Source organism: Lynx rufus, unplaced genomic scaffold, assembly GCF_022079265.1.
Source record: "Lynx rufus isolate CCGP_SWC_20201006 ecotype Redwood Valley unplaced genomic scaffold, mLynRuf1.p SCAF_6, whole genome shotgun sequence".
Taxonomy (NCBI): Eukaryota; Metazoa; Chordata; class Mammalia; order Carnivora; family Felidae; genus Lynx; species Lynx rufus.
In genome coordinates this window covers 142,131,406-142,148,289 of record NW_025814878.1, presented here as the reverse complement: position 1 = coordinate 142,148,289, position 16,884 = coordinate 142,131,406, and the positions used below count along the sequence as shown (strand labels likewise).

At 48.5% G+C, this 16,884-nt stretch overlaps 1 protein-coding gene across 2 annotated transcripts in view; it reads right to left on the bottom strand.

Annotated features, from left to right (window-relative positions):
* The window catches only part of CARMIL1 (capping protein regulator and myosin 1 linker 1), a 311,314-nt gene that overhangs the window by 165,314 nt on the left and 129,116 nt on the right, over positions 1–16,884 (bottom strand). For both annotated transcript variants that reach the window (XM_047103122.1, XM_047103121.1), the window contains exons 6-8: positions 6,552–6,649; positions 6,144–6,214; positions 5,833–5,906 (exon numbers count right to left, since the gene is read on the bottom strand). In XM_047103122.1, the coding sequence (XP_046959078.1) occupies positions 5,833–5,906; positions 6,144–6,214; positions 6,552–6,649 (243 nt within the window). The remainder of the gene's footprint in view (positions 1–5,832; positions 5,907–6,143; positions 6,215–6,551; positions 6,650–16,884) is intronic.

The following is a 16,884-nucleotide window of genomic DNA, read 5'->3' as shown; positions in this document are numbered from 1 at the left end:
CTATAGAGAACAAGTGGGTGGGCATTTCCCCAAGTACAATGCTTCCTAACTGCTCTTCTCCAGGGAGGAACTGGATGGCTCTAGCATGCACACGGTCATCCCCAGACGCGAATGCTTACCCCTCATTCAGTTCTGATAACAGCCTTTTAGCTAGTCAGTTTTCCGTGACAGCATTCAAGTTGCTTGCGATCTACCTTGAAGCTCCGGGACAGACCCTCAAGACTTAAGGGAGGTGGCTGAAGACGCACACGCGTGGAGGCAGGTCCCCAGGGAAGACAAAAGAGCACACTGGAGGCTTCATAAGCGGCCTCAGGACGACGTCCACGTTTCCCCATTTCTCAGTTCCTGAGGCCGTGTGCTATAAGGGTCACGGTGTCCTAACAATGGGTATGTCTCTGCAGGAGAGCAGATCCCGGGCAAATGAGAGGGGAGAGGACATTAGGAGAGTGTGTCTGATGAGAATGATGACAGGGGCACTGCCCAGTCCCTAGACCTGCATCCTCTCAATCTATCTCCCCGGTATATTCTCTTCGATGAGAATTATCGATGGGGAGCACACGCATGCAGACTGTTTCCTCCGTGCCTGTGCTCCACGTGAGAAAAGCCGCCCAAACCACGTGTAGTCTCCCTGTTATCAGACCTGCAACATTAACCTCCCGATTTGGATAAGCTGAAAAAAAACGGTAGTCACAAACCCCTAGATGCAAAAGATGCTGGCCTTGGGTGAGTGAACTGAAAGAAACACACAGAATTGATAGGAATCCGGAGAGGATTCAGCCATGGATTGGAGTAGGTAAGAAAGAGCAAAATCGGGTAAAGAACGTGAATAGTCTAACGACCGCCAACCTGCCTATGGGGGAGAGTATTTGAGTAGTCCAGGAAGCCTTTAAAAAAGAATCCCCTCACCCTCCCAGGATTCTGGTCTGTTTCCCTAGAGCAGCTCAGCTGCCCTTGAACATCCTTTATTCTGCGGCACTGGTTTGACCCTAGAGCATCACGTCGTACAGCCTGAACAAGACAGACACAACCCGGCCCTCACAGAAGTTCCATCCCAGGACCACTAATGAGTTTAGAGACCCTAGAGGCTCTTGAGAAAGGTAGTGTCTAAGTACAGGGACTACAGACAAGGAAGAATGGAATGAAAAAATAAAGCTTTGAATGGTGGCCAGTTGGGAATTATGTTCCAACACAGCTTCTGGGAGCCAACTGCCACCATGGGAAAATTCACCAACGCGTATGAGAATTACTGCCCCGTTTGCTAACAAACTCCAGCTCAACAGGGGCCCATCGACCTCTCCTCTTGATCCTCTAATGCGTCTCATTCCTCCCTTCTTTTCTCCACAATTCACACCCAAACGAGAAAGTAACATTTTTGTAAAACCTCTCAAATTCAGACAATGACCCCTATCCCCCCAAACTGGGCCACTCTGGATCCTTCCAAACTACTGTGCTGCTTAAGTACAGACTGTCCCTTTACGGAGAAGCGTGCTCAAGATTCTAACATACAGAAATGTCCACCCAATGTACTCCGTTGTAATTTGATTGGCAAAATATTATTAATACAGGCTGTCTAAAAGCACTGACCGTAAGTAGCCTCTTTATATAGAAGCTGGCGCTAATCATAATAGTAAGAATCATGGGGGGAAATTAAATCCTCAACAACGAGGGGATATACTGAAGATTAGGGCAAAAAAGTTCTGGAAAAAGTCCAAGTATTTAGGCATTAGTAGGAAAGGGGACGTCTATAGCAATGACCCCTGCTGTTATTAAGCCCACTATAATAAAAAAAAAAGTGAAAAAAAAGAAAAAAAATTGAGAACTAATTTTTTAGTAGTTACTACGTGCAAAATACAGCAATAGTAATATGTTGCATATTATAAAACAAAGATAGAAATTTTAAAATGATTCAGCAATAAGCATAAATAGAAGCTCTAAATTTTTTTTGTAGCTCATCTTGCATTTTTCTTTGGGGAGATACAGCCCGCAGAGTGTATGTTTGTAAATAAAGTTTTATTGGAACACAGTCACCCTCGCTCAATCGCACGTTGTCTAGAGTTGCTTTCGAGCTGCCACAGTGGCTGCCTGCCCCATAAAGCCTAAAATATTTACTATCTGGCCCTTGACAGGAAAAGCTTTCCGCCTTCTGATCTCAGTAATGACAAAAGTGCTTCTAGCCCTTTACCAAGTAGGAAAAGTAAACGATCATGAATGCAGTGTTTACTGACAAAATGAAAATTCTCCAGCTAAGGAATTAGGAAAAAATCTGTTTGTAGGGAAATTCTAAGTTTCGACAAGGTTCCTCAACGGTGGACAGCATTCCATATATTTCTATGTGTGTGAAGTAACTGTATTTAGTAGCTTCCCTAGATATGGTTTCCCTCTGTGGCCAGATTAATCATCAAATTGAGCACAGCGGATACGCTGGAAAACAGCACTGACATTACGCATAGCCTATTAACGGTGTAAAAACTGTTGAAGGTGTGACAAAGGAAGCCGGAGAAACACCTCAAGCCGCCATACACGGTGTCTTCACTCCAAGTATGGTCCATGGACCCCTGTGGAACCCCGGGACTCCCTCAAGGGCCTCACAAGTTCAAAACTACTCTCATAATAACACTAAAACAAACTGTCCTTTACTCCGTGTAGACGTCTGCATGGATGGCAGAAAAATGACAGCAGGGAAAACCACCATCGCCTTAGCAGGAATCAACACGGCCATGCCAGGCCTGGACGCCGGTCACTGTGTTCGTTACCGCCACACGTGCGGTTTCTTCCAGCAAATGCCCATGTCATTTAAGAACGCCCTTGGGGCGCCCGGGTGGTGCAGTCAGCCACCCGACTCTTGATCTGGGCTCAGGTCACCATCTCACGGGTTCGTGAGTTCGAGCCCCTGATGGCACGGAGCCTGCCTGGATTCTCTCTCCCTTTCTGCCCCTCCCCTGCACATGCTCTCTAGCTCTCTAAAAATAAATGAATAAACTTAAAAAAAGAAAAAGCTGGGGCGCCTGGGTGGCTCAGTCAGTTAAGCCTCCGATTCTTGCTTTCAGCTCAGGTCATGATCTCAAGGTTGGTGAGTTCAAGTCCCACACTGGGCTCTGCACGAACAGTGTGGAGCCTGCTTGGGATTCTCTCTCCCTCTCTCTCTCTGCCCCTCCCTCCCTCATGCTGTCTTTCTTTGAGAAAGAAAGAAAGAAAGAAAGAAAGAAAGAAAGAAAGAAAGAAAGAAAGAAAGAAAAGAGGAATGCCCTTGATGAAGTAGAAAGTACTTCTTTTATTAAATCTCAGCACTTGAGTACCTGCCTGTGTGACAAAACAGAAACAGGCACAAAATGCCTCCTCTTTATACAAAGGGCTCATCTTCTCAATGCGAAGTATCTTTGTGATAGAGTTCTAAGCAGAACTCGCTCTCCCATGGAACACCATGAAAAAGATGACAAAGTACAGTCAATTCAGACTTGGGATTTAGCAGATGTTTTCTCTACAGCGTAAAAAGTTAGCCCGTCACTTCGAGGAACTTTTTTCCAACAGTAAAGTTATAATTTTAAAAAAACAAACAAAAAAAAACACACTTGAATCTGGAGAAACTTTTATCGGCCACTAGGAGACTGGCAGTTTTGCCACGCTTAAAAAGACTTTTTTGAGAGGATCAGCAGTGTTAACAAATGTCCTCTTTTCTCCCTATCGTACAACAGCAAAATATCTGCACACTATGCATAACCCAGTGAACCAGTATTTTCTAAATGAACGATGCAGAATGCTTGCTACAAAACCATCTGGGGGTAAGATTAGTTCGAAGCACAAGATGGACCAAATGGATTTGCTTTTTAAGTTTATTTATTTTTGAGAGAGAGAGAGAGAGAGAGAGAGCGCGCGCGCACACACTCAAGCGGGGGAGGGGCAGGGAGAGAGGGGGAGAGAAGAGTCTCGACGTGGGGCTCAACCTCACAAACCGTGAGATCGTGACCTGAGCCGAAATCAAGAGCCAGGCGCTCAACCGACTGAGTCACCCAAGGGCCCCAGTGGGATTTAAAGTAAAATAAAAAAAGTTCGTGGATACGGTTTCCGACTCCACACAGCAACTGAACTTTGGGAAACCATCGCTTTACTAGTCATGGTGAAGTACGAACGAGGAGTATCCACAGTCATGTGACAAGGCTATTAACAACGCTCCCTTTTCTAAGTATGCATCTGCTTAAGCCTGGATGTTCTAAATGTACTTCAGTCAATGCCACACATCACGAGAACGTGAACGGAAGCGGACACGGGAATCCAGCTGCCTTCTATGAAGTCAGAAGTTACAGAGATAAGCACACGGGTGAAGGGAAGCCACTCTTCCGGCGGACTTAGGTTTGTCTCGGAAAATGGTTATTGTTCACGAAAACGGTACCTACGTTAGCATGTAATGGGTTTATTAACATGTTTAAAGGCATTCGTGTTTAATTTTAGTTTCAGCTTCTAATACGGTGAGTCCCAAAAGATATAACCCACGTAACCCAAAAGCTCAATCATTGTCAAGACCTGTAAAGGTTCCGGGGGCCGCACACATTGAGCCCTAAGGCTGCAGGGCGACCCAATCCTCTTACTCTGCGTACAATTTCCTGCGTTTATTGGAGAAAAACCTGCAGACTAAGATTCTTCCTTGTTTCTCAGTTCACTTTTTCACGAGCTACGCAGGACACCCAGGGAAGCCGGAGCGGGAGTACGACGTCCCCTCGTGTGCAGGAAGAGGAGGAACAGCTCCAGGCGGGAGAAAACCACCCTGGCTCCACAAGCAGGAAGCAAATCCACGCTTGAGAACCAGGGGCTTCGGGCACTTGGCTTTGGCCACAAGCACAGACCAGGCCTCGCCGCCCTCTGCAGCCCCCAGCGCCGCAGAGAGGGCTCCCGTCTGTGTTCTCCGCTCCGTTCCGTTGGCTAGGACTCTTCGGGGACCCCTGTACAGCTCTGGATTTTCCCGCCAGGTAGGTGGGAAAATAATTTGAAATGGCATTTTTCAGGCCACGACGCCGCATTCCAGCTGTGCGCGTAGCGCGAAAGGTAGGGCCGGATGCCAGGATTCTCTCTCTCGATGCCAGACAGAGAGGACGGACTGACTGGGCTGAGGTTCACGGCGGTGGGACTAGCGTCTGCTGCTTAAAATAAGCAGCGTTTCCAGGGAGGAGGCTGGGATACCCAGCAAAGACGCAGGGGCACCGCCCAACGCTGCCTAACCCTGAACGAAGCTTCTTCCCTGGGGCCTGACCCCGCTAGCCTCGGCCCTAAACATACGAACGTCAAGATCTTAAAACCCGCAGGTTTCTCAAATAACGTGTAACGGGATTCACAGCCGTGATATCGTTATCGCAAGGCAGATAACGGCAAACCCGTTCCCACCAACATGTGCGCATCTATACCCTAGCAGCGAATCCCCAACTCATAAAGAAATTGTAAACCAAACGTCATTTCTTAGGATTACAGCATAAAATTGCTTCCTAGAAAAAATGTTCTAAGGCAATTAGGCAAAATAATACTATATTATTACATAGTATTATATACACAGGGCAGATGATTAAATAGACTTTTGTAAGCCGGTATAAGAACTTCAGAATTACATTATTTCCACAGTTCCTAACTATGAACTCTGGATTTCAAGTACACACAGGCACGTCCATCCCAAATGAACACATCTGAGACTATTACTCGAAAGGCAAAATTCAGAGAGTCTTAGATTCTCCCGATTCCCCTTGTAACGGGATTTTCTGGAGATCGCCTGTGTCTATAAGCACCAGCCCAGAAGTATGGTTCCGGAAGCAAAATCAGTTGCAAACGGAAGGAAAGAAAGCAGTGGCTTACCTGTGGTCAAGATGGCTGAAGTCTTGCAAATTCAATTCCCTGGTGTCCTGTGTCAGATAAATTGTATCCACATCCTGTTTAAATATAATTAAATCATGTAAATAGTCCGCACAGATGATCAGGAAAGAGGGATGCAGAGAGAGAATTAGACAATGATACAGATTTTCACATAATCTGAGGAAGGAAGATTTTAAGCCGAAAACATGAATGGTAGGGGGAAAGGAAGAAAAAAAGAAACCAGCCAGTCAAATACTGGAATATTCTCCAGGCGGCGGGGGGCACACACAAGCCTGCACACAGACGCAACTTACCCACTGTACTTCTTCTCTGTATGAAAATCCAAGCCAGTCACACACACAGGCGTACATCTGAGAAAATCCACCTGAAACACACAACAGAAACGTGACAGGTTTTTGGCTAAATGATTTTTAAGTTAAAGTTTAAAAGTTTAAATATGGCCGATGTTGACAATGCTGATTATTTCTTTCTGTTTGGGAAAACGGCAAAGATTCTCCCCCTTGTTCTATAGTAAGTACACAGCAGGACGCAATACAGCTTAAACACAGGACTTTTATCCACCAGTCTAAAGTCTGTGCAGTGGTAATTACACCTTAAAACTAATTGTACCTTTACAGAAGCATACTAGGAATAGACGTAACTTCCTGGCACGGGGACATCCACGCGGCCATTTATAATTTGGTTTTAAAATGCATGCTCACCGCAGGGCCCCTGCTCGGCCACGGTCTGGCTGTCCCACAGAGCCTGGAGACTGGCCAGTCGCTCAGAGGGCTCCATGGAGACTTTTTTCATGATTCTCCTGCAAGATCAAAATAACAATAAATTTCAAAAATCGAGTGGTTGGCACCGTGCGTAGAAATCTATTTTGTGGTACGCCTTTTTTTAGACCAAAGATGGCTGCCACTTTGATTTAGGTAAACGTAAATTCCGCTTTCTGAGCATCAAGAAGCTGGAAACCTCAGAAACTTAATCTCCTTTCTTTAGCCCCCTTTTATACACCCAAGGAGTTATCCAGGGATGTGGACAGTCTCTATGTTATTTCGTTGTTTCGTGGCAGTAGATTGCACTAGAATAATTCGAAGACAGCGTGTTCTACTTGATGAATTATTAGCTTATGTGTATGCTAAATTTGAATCACGAACTTTCAAAAACTTAAAACACACATCTCTTCCTCTGTGCTTCCATAGTACCCCTTACAAACGTCCGTCAAGAAAGACTATGTCATGTCGGAAGAAGTGTTCCTTTTACTGTGGTTCAGCGCCCGGCCGTCCACTTCCAAGTTTCACTATTCACAGATCTGGTGAAGTAAGAGGACCTACCCCGTGGGGTAATCGCGAGAAAGAAAGAAATTAACACCTGTGAAGTTATCAAAACAATCCGCGCTGCCTGGTGAAGTCTCAATAAACATTAGCCGATGCTCTCAGAGTTATCACATACTAATCGTTTCAATTTTTTTTTTTTAACATTTATTCACTTTTGAGAGACAGAGACTGAGCGTGAGCGGGGGAGGGGCAGAGAGAGAGGGAGACACAGAATCCGAAGCAGGCTCCAGGCTCTAAGCTGTCAGCACAGAACCCGATGTGGGGCTCAAACCCACAAACCGCGAGATCATGACCTGAGCCGAAGTCGAATGCTTAACCGACTGAGCCACCCAGGCACCCCTCAGGTAGTAATCATTTAATGGGTAATTTACGAATCCATTAACTGACCCCGAATTTTTATTAAATGTCTACAGCATGGCAAGACCAGCTGTCAAGATACTAGATACACAACCATGAACAAAACTGACACCATCCCTGCCCTCCAAATGGACAGCCTATCGTGAGAAGCAGACAAACAGGAGGTATAAAAGGAGAAGTAGAGGGTATAGTGGGGCGGGGGGTGCAGGAAAAGGGCACTTCTCCTCTGGTGGGGGGAGGGCAGCGGAGCGTGGGGAATGTGGATGGTGCTCTCCAGTCCCTACCACGTCTATGCTAAAACCTGAAGAGGAATAAAGACTTCATCGGGGCGGGGGTGGGAGGAGGAGATGGGGAACCAGGAGCTGGGGAGACCGCTCCAGACGAAGGGACAGCAAGTTCACGGCCGTGAGAAGGCTCGTGCTCACCACCAGAAATGGCACACGGTTCAAAGCGGGCCAGCAAACACCGTGTGATGGGGAGGGGGTAACAGAAGAGTCTGGGGAGCTCGCAGGAACCAGGTCGCGGACAGCCTTCGAGGTCCGATTACGGGGTTTGGATTTTATTCGTAGGGCACTGAGGAGCCACGAAAAGCCTGAACAGGGTACACCGGCTGGTGAGAAGGGCACCGTCCACAAAATCTGCAGGGCGGGGGTGGGGGCAAACTTTGGACCCAGATAAAGAACTTGAGAAATTAAATAGAAAAGCCCAGCGAGAGTGAAGGTCATGAGCTTCTGGAGGCAGCAGGTGGACCAGCCGTGAGACTTTCTCGGGCTCCCGCCCGCCACAGCCCAGACGTGTGCAGGAAGGGGCAACGGGCACGCTGTGGGGCTGCTGGCTTTCCAAGCAGGTGGCCAGATGGACTTGAGGGTACTGCTGTGGTGACGGACACTGTGGGCTGGGCGCTCAGGAGAGGGAGGGGAAGATCCAAGGGATCTACGGCCCAGAGGCCCTGAAAAAGTCCGAGCGCTGGTCCTTCCGAGGCAGAGAGGGCCGAACGGCCGTGGTCACAGCGAGACGAGTGAATTGTGATTTGACCCCAGCGCACGCTGTTCCAGGATGTTCGGGTGTGGCCCTCGAGAGTCAAGTGGGGAGGAGGGGAAGAGGTCACAAGCTGTGAGGAAGGGTATTGGGTCAGAAGCACTGGGATCAAGGCAGGACCCGGGTGCGAAATGGTGTAAATAAAGATGCTAAGTTATACTGAACATATTTTCATCTTTAATGACTTAAAAGCACTTCTGCCCCATATAATGTTCTCAGTCATCGTGACGGATCTCAATCACCTCGTAGAGTATTGGAGGAAAACAGTTGTCTCCATTTTCTCACGGGATGGATTCCAGAGAAAATGTGCTACCTCCTGGCAAGTTGCCCTGTCTACTCCTAGAGAAACCCTGCGATACACAACAAAGCATTTAAACACCCTGAACGTTCTGCTTGCCCTGAAAACATTCCTACACATCCTTGCGGTTTTTATGACTGAAGCATAATCAGGTATAACCAACTAGGCCAAACGTCATTAATTCCTTCAAATTCTCGTGTAAATGCACGAGGCCTGCGAGTGCAGCATGATTTTTCTCAATCTCCCCTGAAAACACCTATGATTAAATCCCATCATCTTAAAACTCCTGAACTGGGGGGTAACTGTGGGCTTAACAAGACATTCGCAAATGGACGTGATATTACAGAACCTTCCAGATCTTACAGAATGATTCATCTTGGTTCCATACCATCATCGGGCATTTTACTGGCATTGTTTTCTGGCGACCAGACAGCAAAACCAGATATTACGCAAAGCAACAGCAGACCTGTCAGAAACAGCCCCCAGCATTCACACGACTCGGTTAAGTGAACCTTGGACACATCAAACTAGACATAGGTCTGACTTCATCTGAGATCACATCTGTCTTCTAGAATTCTTGCTTCACTTCAGCAGGACTGTGGGGCATGCTGTTTCAATGACACACAGGACGAAGTTAAGCTAGTCGAAAGCAGGAAGAAAATAGGGCAAAAAAATCTTTGGCAGGAAGCTGGGAGGATCAAGAATAGGAAGGTGGCAGTCTAGGATTAGAGGGAGAAACAGATGACTTCTCATGGCACATTCAGAAACTAAAGCCTCAATTTTATTCCAAAAACAACACTGGACATTCCTGCTCAGGGGGTAAGGGCAAGTCAACTGGAAAATGAGAAGCAGCGGCTAGGGTAGACGTCTGTGTGCAGAGGCTGCCCCTTGACCTTCAAAACCACTCTTTGACGGGATCAGTCTGAGGTTTTCTAAGCAGCCCCGCTCTGTGACACTTCTCTTTCTTTTGCAAGGAACTGCAAAGCACTTCGATTTCAGGAACCGAAGACGTCTCATGAAACAGGTGCATTGACTTGCATAAGAGATAAAGTTCTAAGGAGTAAACTTCCAGGAGACGGCCAGTGTCTACGTGCTCTAACTCAATGCACAGAAACAATGAGAGGGGACCCCCCCAATGGCCCACATTGTTTTTCCCTGTAGTTCAACGGCAGCAGAGAGCCCATGTGCGTGCACCACAGGACACAGCTCACACCTACACACACAGGGAGAGGGGGTGTGTTGGACAGACAGAAAGGATTTGCTGGCAGGATAAGTGCCGCGACAGGTAAACCAAAATCCTAGCAGACGCACAAAGCCTGCCTCTCGCTTGCAGGCGGGACTGTGGGGCTGGACCAAGTACGTGTGCATCACAGGCGTTTACTTTACCCAAGCCTCAGAAGGACAGTAAACGTCACCAGCACGCCAGCTCTCTGTGCGAATCTCATGCCTCAGTTGTCGACACGAAAAAAATCCGTAAACTCTTTCACTCCACCGAATTGATTTATTTAAAATTCAGTTCCAAAGCCTCTCCCACTCGAGGGCGGTAGTCACCAGCACCGTGCACGTTTCCCTGACCCAAACCACATCCCAACCAAATACTGCGTCTGCTTTAGAAAAATGAACGGGCTACACAGCACCCTTCTTTTGTTGGCACATCAACTCCTATTCTGCCACTTTTCTTCACAAGAACCTCACCTTTGCATACTTTAATTGGCTTTGACTTCATAAACAGTATCTGCGGTATCTTTTTTTTTTTAATTTTTTTTTGTAATGTTTATTTTTGAGACAGAGACAGAGCATGAACAGGGGAGGGGCAGAGAGAGAGGGAGACACAGAATCCGAAACAGGCTCCAGGCTCTGAGCTGTCGGCACAGAGCCTGACGCAGGGCTCGAACTCACGGACCGCGAGATCATGACCTGAGCCGAAGTCAGACGCTTAACCGACTGAGCCACCCAGGTGCCCCTGCGGTATCTTTTTTATTACGGTAGCAAAGATGCTTTGTCCTAATATGCTGATACTCAGCCAACTTTCCCGAATGTGTCACATACAGGACGGAATAGTCAAGTAGTCCATAAGTTATTCCCAGGAAAAACAATCCTGTCAGGAGGTTACTGTTCAAGGCGCCCGGATGGCTAAGTCGGTTAAGCAACCAGCTCTTGACTTCGGCTCAGGTCATGCGTGATCTCACGGTTTATGGGTTCGAGCCCTGTGTTGGGACGTGCCCTGACGGTGCAGAGCCTGCTTGAGACTCTCTCTCCCTCTCTCTCTCTCTCTCTCAAAAAATAAAATCATAAACTTCGAAGATATTCCCTACAAACATGGCCAATTTCCTTTCTGATGGGGCGGGCTTTTTTCCGACGCTGCTGGGTACCTGACTGCACTAAAGTCTGTACCACACCTACAACTCCTGTAGCAACACGGAAGCAGTTTTCACGGGCTAACTGAATCCTCATCTCCATTCACAGCATTATTCCCCTTTTACAGATGAGGACACCGAGGCACCGAGAAGGGAATTAACTTGCTGAGTCTCACCCCCCTGAAGCATCCCACCAAGCTGACACCTTCCAATTCCTACCTCAAGGCTCTCTCCACACACGCTTCTAAAGCAGCCCAAAGGAGTGCGTAACTCCCATCTTATCCTAACATTCAAAAGCCTTCCATAGCTCCCTACTGCCCATCCCGGAGGCTTGTCCTCTGGCCCCCTCCTCACAGTGACGTCTGCAGGCTCCCAATTCCAGCTACGCCAGGCAGTGGCTATCCTCCCGGCGGCACCTGCTCCCCTCGGCCTCCAGCCTCCGCCATCTCCCCACAGAAGTCCGGTCAGCACACCCTCGACAACCACCCCCCCCCCAAACAAGGAGGAGAGCAAATACACATCCTACGCTATTTCCCTGGCATCCCAAGTCAAATGTGACTTCTCTTTCTCTGAAACCTGAGGGCTTTCTCTCTCTCCTAGAACAATTGGCGGAACTTTCCTATACCACCTCTGGACTACAAACTCTTGGAGAACAGGACACGGTTCACTCATGCATGTGTGCCCGCCCGAGGAAGTGCTTTAGTGAACACTTTCTAGATGAATTCTTCCATGTACTGATGACTTAATTTAACGCTTCAAAAAAACCAAAAAACAAAAAACTAGCATGGTTTTGGAGAATAGCCAAGGTTCTCAATATTAGAAAAGCCAAAGGCCATAACACAAAACAGCTTCCTGAAGAGAAATGCCATTATGGACACCTCTGGGAAAACAGATTAAACGACACTTAGGCTGCAAATATTTCCCTAGCTTTCCCTCACCGTCACGGTCTCAGGGGCCAGGCCCGAGTGAGAGTGGTCACAAAACAATGCTAATGGCAATCTGATTTTTAAATTTAACTTAAATTTTCTTCTTGAATCTTTAAATTTTCTCCGTATTTTGAAATAACCTTTCCTTATCTTTAAGTTTATTTATTCATTTTGAGAGAGGGGCAGAAAAAGAGGGAGAGACACTCCCAAGTAGGCTACCTGCTGACAGTGCAGAGCCCGATGCGGGGCTCAAACTCACGAACCATGAGATCATGACCTGAGCCGAAATCAAGAGTCAGACGCTTAACCAACTGAGCCACCCAGGTGCCCCGACACTTTCCTTATTTAATGAGAGGAGGGAAACATCTTTTTGCAAGAAAAGGAGAGGGGAAGAGGTAAATATATATGTACAGAGGGGAGGTGAAGAGAGGATACTGGGGTGAATATTAATTTTAATTGAAATTCTTCATTTTTTTCCTACCTGTATTTTCTTGACTATACACAAGAGGGCTGATTATTTGTAGATAACTTATATATTGTTTTTATATGTTTGATTCTGACCATGGATGTAATTTTCAAAATTTTTATTTGGGTAAAACCAGAAACTCAGATCTTTACAGACACAGCTTCATGTGTGTAGTTGAACTTGGGCTGTGCAAGAACTAATTATCTGAACTGAGGGCAGTCCTGGCTGTTTATGCTCCAGCCCCTCCAGGTTCCTGACATCTGCTCATCAGATATTTTCTTGTCCATCCGTCTCTACCACAGGCGCCCTGAGCAAGTAAGGAGAGGAGGGCTGGGGACCCAAGGTCCCCACCACAGACTCAGGTAATACATCTGATGAGACAAATGACTCAAATAAGGTTGAGGATCCCATATACGGTTCCTTTCTGAAGTTTTTACTTTAATTCCAGTTAGTTAACATACCGCGTGATATCAAATACAGTTTCATATTCTTCAACTTATCGTTGAGTGGGATGTATAACATTTACTAGCGACATATTTTGTTTTGCATGTTCTCCGTTATTTACGTAAAGGAAATGTTTCCCTTACTGACCGCTTTAACTAAAGCACGCTAGAGATGGACCAGAAAGGGTATGATGACCTACCTCTCCACCCTCGCTAGTCAATAACCAGCACCAACGTAATTAGCCATTTCCCCTGCCAAAACCGTGCCATGCGATGTAAGGAAAGGAGCTTCAAGATTAAAGGCCGAGTGTGCAAGTCACAAAATATTACAGGTTTAATTCTCACGCCCTAACCGTGTATGGTGGGTACGAAAGCAAAACGAAAGTCAAGCACATTCGCATTATTTAAATTTTCTGTCAAGCCACGTTCTAAATTATAATCCGTGCCTTCTTCCACACTGGTGGCTTCATCTGAATTGCCTCTGCCTTCCTGCCCTCCGCTCTAAACCCTCTCCCTGCTTCTCGGGGTGGGGGGGGGGCGCTCCGCACAGCCAGCCTGCAGCCAGCCACCTCCCACATGTGCCCAGCCACCCTCCGTCTCCTCTAGATCAGACGCCTTTTCTCGTAGCTCCTCACGTAGGTTCTCAAGAACTGCTGTGTTAGTGAGAGCAGCCGTGGGTGGAAAGATGCCCTCTCCCCCGTGTCGGTTCACAGAGGTGGGCATATGAGCCCTTCCCGGCTCTTCTTCTTGCACTTGTCCTCATTCTGAAGATGCTCTCTCGTCTAGGTGCACACGTCTCTCCGGCCGATCTCAGAAAAGTCACGCGTGCAAGACGATCTATGCTAACGCCTCCCACGTCCGCTGCGTCTCCAGACCCGGACCTTTCCCCCAAGCTCCGACCCCACGTATATAACCACCGATCTGATATCCCCACCTACACGTCCTAGACCTCAAGCTTAGCATGCTTACAGCAGAGCGGTTGGGGTGTTTTACCCCCAAAATAAAACTTGCCCCCGCACCTACCCTGGGCCCTCTCCACCTCACTGAAAAGGAGCACTGGTCACCGAGTCCTTAATCCAGAAACCCTAGAGCCGTCCTCGGTCCTCTCTTTCCTCACTGCCGTCACCCACACACAGAATCTATCAGCCAGTCCTGTGCCCACAGTAAATCTTCTGTGTCCCATCCTCTATCCTTACCTCCAACGTCACTGCCCTACCCCTGGCCGCGGCCACCCTCCCCCTGGGTCACCGCCGGTGTCCCCACCTGCTCTTCCCCTTCCCACGCCATTCTGTCTCCAGCGGCACAGTCTTCATAAACTACAAAGGGAACCATGTCCCATCCCTTCATGCACGCGACACCGGCTTCCTCGTGAGCTGCCGCTAAACTGCAGACTCTTTACTCTCTCCGTAAAATGACCAGCGCCTACGTTTCCAGCCTGATCTCACACACCAGTCTCCATCCCTCCCATCTGCACCCTCCTCTTCCACACCCTCCAGCCACAGCGCATCTCTCAGCGACGCCAATCCCGGTCCAGGCAGGTGTCGCGGCAGGAGCGGAGGCCCGAGAAGGAAACATTCCCCGCCCTCTTCAGACTCCTTCTTCTCCATGACTGTTCAAAGCATCATGGCCACAGGGAGGCCCTTGCAGACAGAATTTTATTCTTTGTGTTAGCCCTGCAGGGAGGATCAGTTGCAAGCATTCGGTCAAATTTATACTTACTTCATTTATTTATTTCCCCTTCTCGGGGGGTCTGCTTCCCAGTGGAAATTCCATGTGGGTCGTGCACCCCAACACTTAGCACCCTGCCGTGGGTCGTAGAAACTCAACACTCACCGAGGGATGAGTGTGTAAAGAAACAATTATAACACAGCGAGGCAGGTGCTAGTCTGGGAAGTGATTGCAAAGTTCTATGGAAACATAAAGAAACTCTTTCAAGATCTGGGCTACGTCTTTTGCAGCGGAAGCTTGTCTGGAAGAACAGCCTAATGAAAGCACTGAGAATATAAGAGGAGGATGTGCTCAGGCGCAGGTGGATCACGGGGCCAGACGGCAGCGGGCTTCTAGGCCAGGCTCACAGCACAGACGCTACTGGGGTACAGAAGGGTACCTCTGGTGACGGTGCGGAAGGAAGACAAGGAAGAGGACTGGAGACGGAGACACTCTAGCTAGGACGGTGTCACCCTGGCAAGCGAGACCCTCTGAACTCAGGCAGTGGACATGAGAAGACAGGCAAAGGCCCAGACCAGAAACTCCGCATGAAAAGGGTTTGGCAACTAATGAGATGTGCACGTTAGGGACAAAAGACTATTTAAATGACGAGGCCGCTGGGGCGCCCGGGTGGCTCAGCCGGTTAAGCGTCCGACTTCGGCTCAGGTCATGATCTCACAGTTTGTGAGTTCGAGCCTCTGTCCCGACAGCTCAGAGCCTGGAGCCTGCTTTGGATTCTGTGTGTGTGTGTGTGTGTGTGTGTGTGTGTGTGTGTGTGTGTGTGTGTCTGCCCCTCCCCCGATCTCTCTCTCTCTCTCAAAAATAAAACATTAAAAAAAATTAAATGGTGAGGCCACTAACTGAGATACACTACCAAATACAGGCAGGTTTTCAGGAAGAAACTTGCTAAGTTTATGGGCTGCACCATGTGTGACGTGCTTGGGGACATCCTTGGGCCTTGGGCGGCTGGGGGACAGAAGGGAAGATGAGGGTGAGGTGGAGGTCATGGATTTAGAAACTAACACGCATGTGGTGACGGCCTCTCTGGAAAAGGAGCGCATCATTTAATCGTTGCCCAAACCTTTCAAGAAGTTGTTAAATGGCAGCAAAAAGTGAAAACGCTTTTCTTCTACAATGTTCTCTGGGAAGGAAAAATGGAAGAATCAAAAGCGAAAATAAAACTGCTAATTCCCTCAAAATTCCTAGGATATTAGGCAAATAAAACTGCGTTTTACAGAAAGCAGAGATTCTAAACATTGCTCGGAGGCTCAAACCAGCCCTTGCTAAATAAACAAGGCTGTGCTTGACCACATCCTTCTTTCACTCAGTCTCAGGAAGCTCGCATACAAAGACCCATGACCAAGTGCAGCTGAGGGGAAAGGGGCTGTAGTGACTGCTAAGGCACGATCGCCCCCAGAGAGTTCTCTGGGGGCCTGAAGGATGTTTCGCTTCCGGGTATTTCCCCATCACCACTACTCACGGCTCCTCACTGCATCCCGCACCCCTGCCCGCCCGCGCCTCTCCTGCACACACACAAATGTGTGGCTGGACACCTGCAACAGCCTGGCTTTAACAGGCCTCCTACCCGGAAATTCCAGCCTGGCAGGAGTCGAGGGACAGCCCCCCGCTCACCACCTCCGTTCCCTCGACGATCGGCCAGCCAGAGAGTCAGAGGAGGGCAAGGAGGCGGACAGGAGGAGGCCCCAACAGCCAGAGGGCACAGGGCCGGGTCCCCCAGGCCTGGGGGACCGAGGAAACGAGACAGTCCAGCACAGAGCCGTCAGAAGAACCCAGCGGGTGTCGGAAAGTCAGAGGCGGACAGGAAGCCCCTGTCTCTCCCGAGCCACCTGCAGGCGCCCAAAAGGCTTGAAAGACACAAGGCTCGGTTCTCCTGCGTCGCGTCAATTTACAAGCAAGCATCTGGGAGCGCGTCCCGTGAAGGGCAAGTCCCCGAAATTTCCCTCCCGCTCCCCGCCAGTAAGGTGCCCAGCGAACCATCCTAGACGTGTCCCCACGAGGCCTCCCGGCCTGCGCACAGAGCAAGCACCAGGAGGGGTATTTTCCAGAACTTCTGAACCAGCTCTTCCAGCTGGAAGGCATCTTCATTACGGGTTATCACT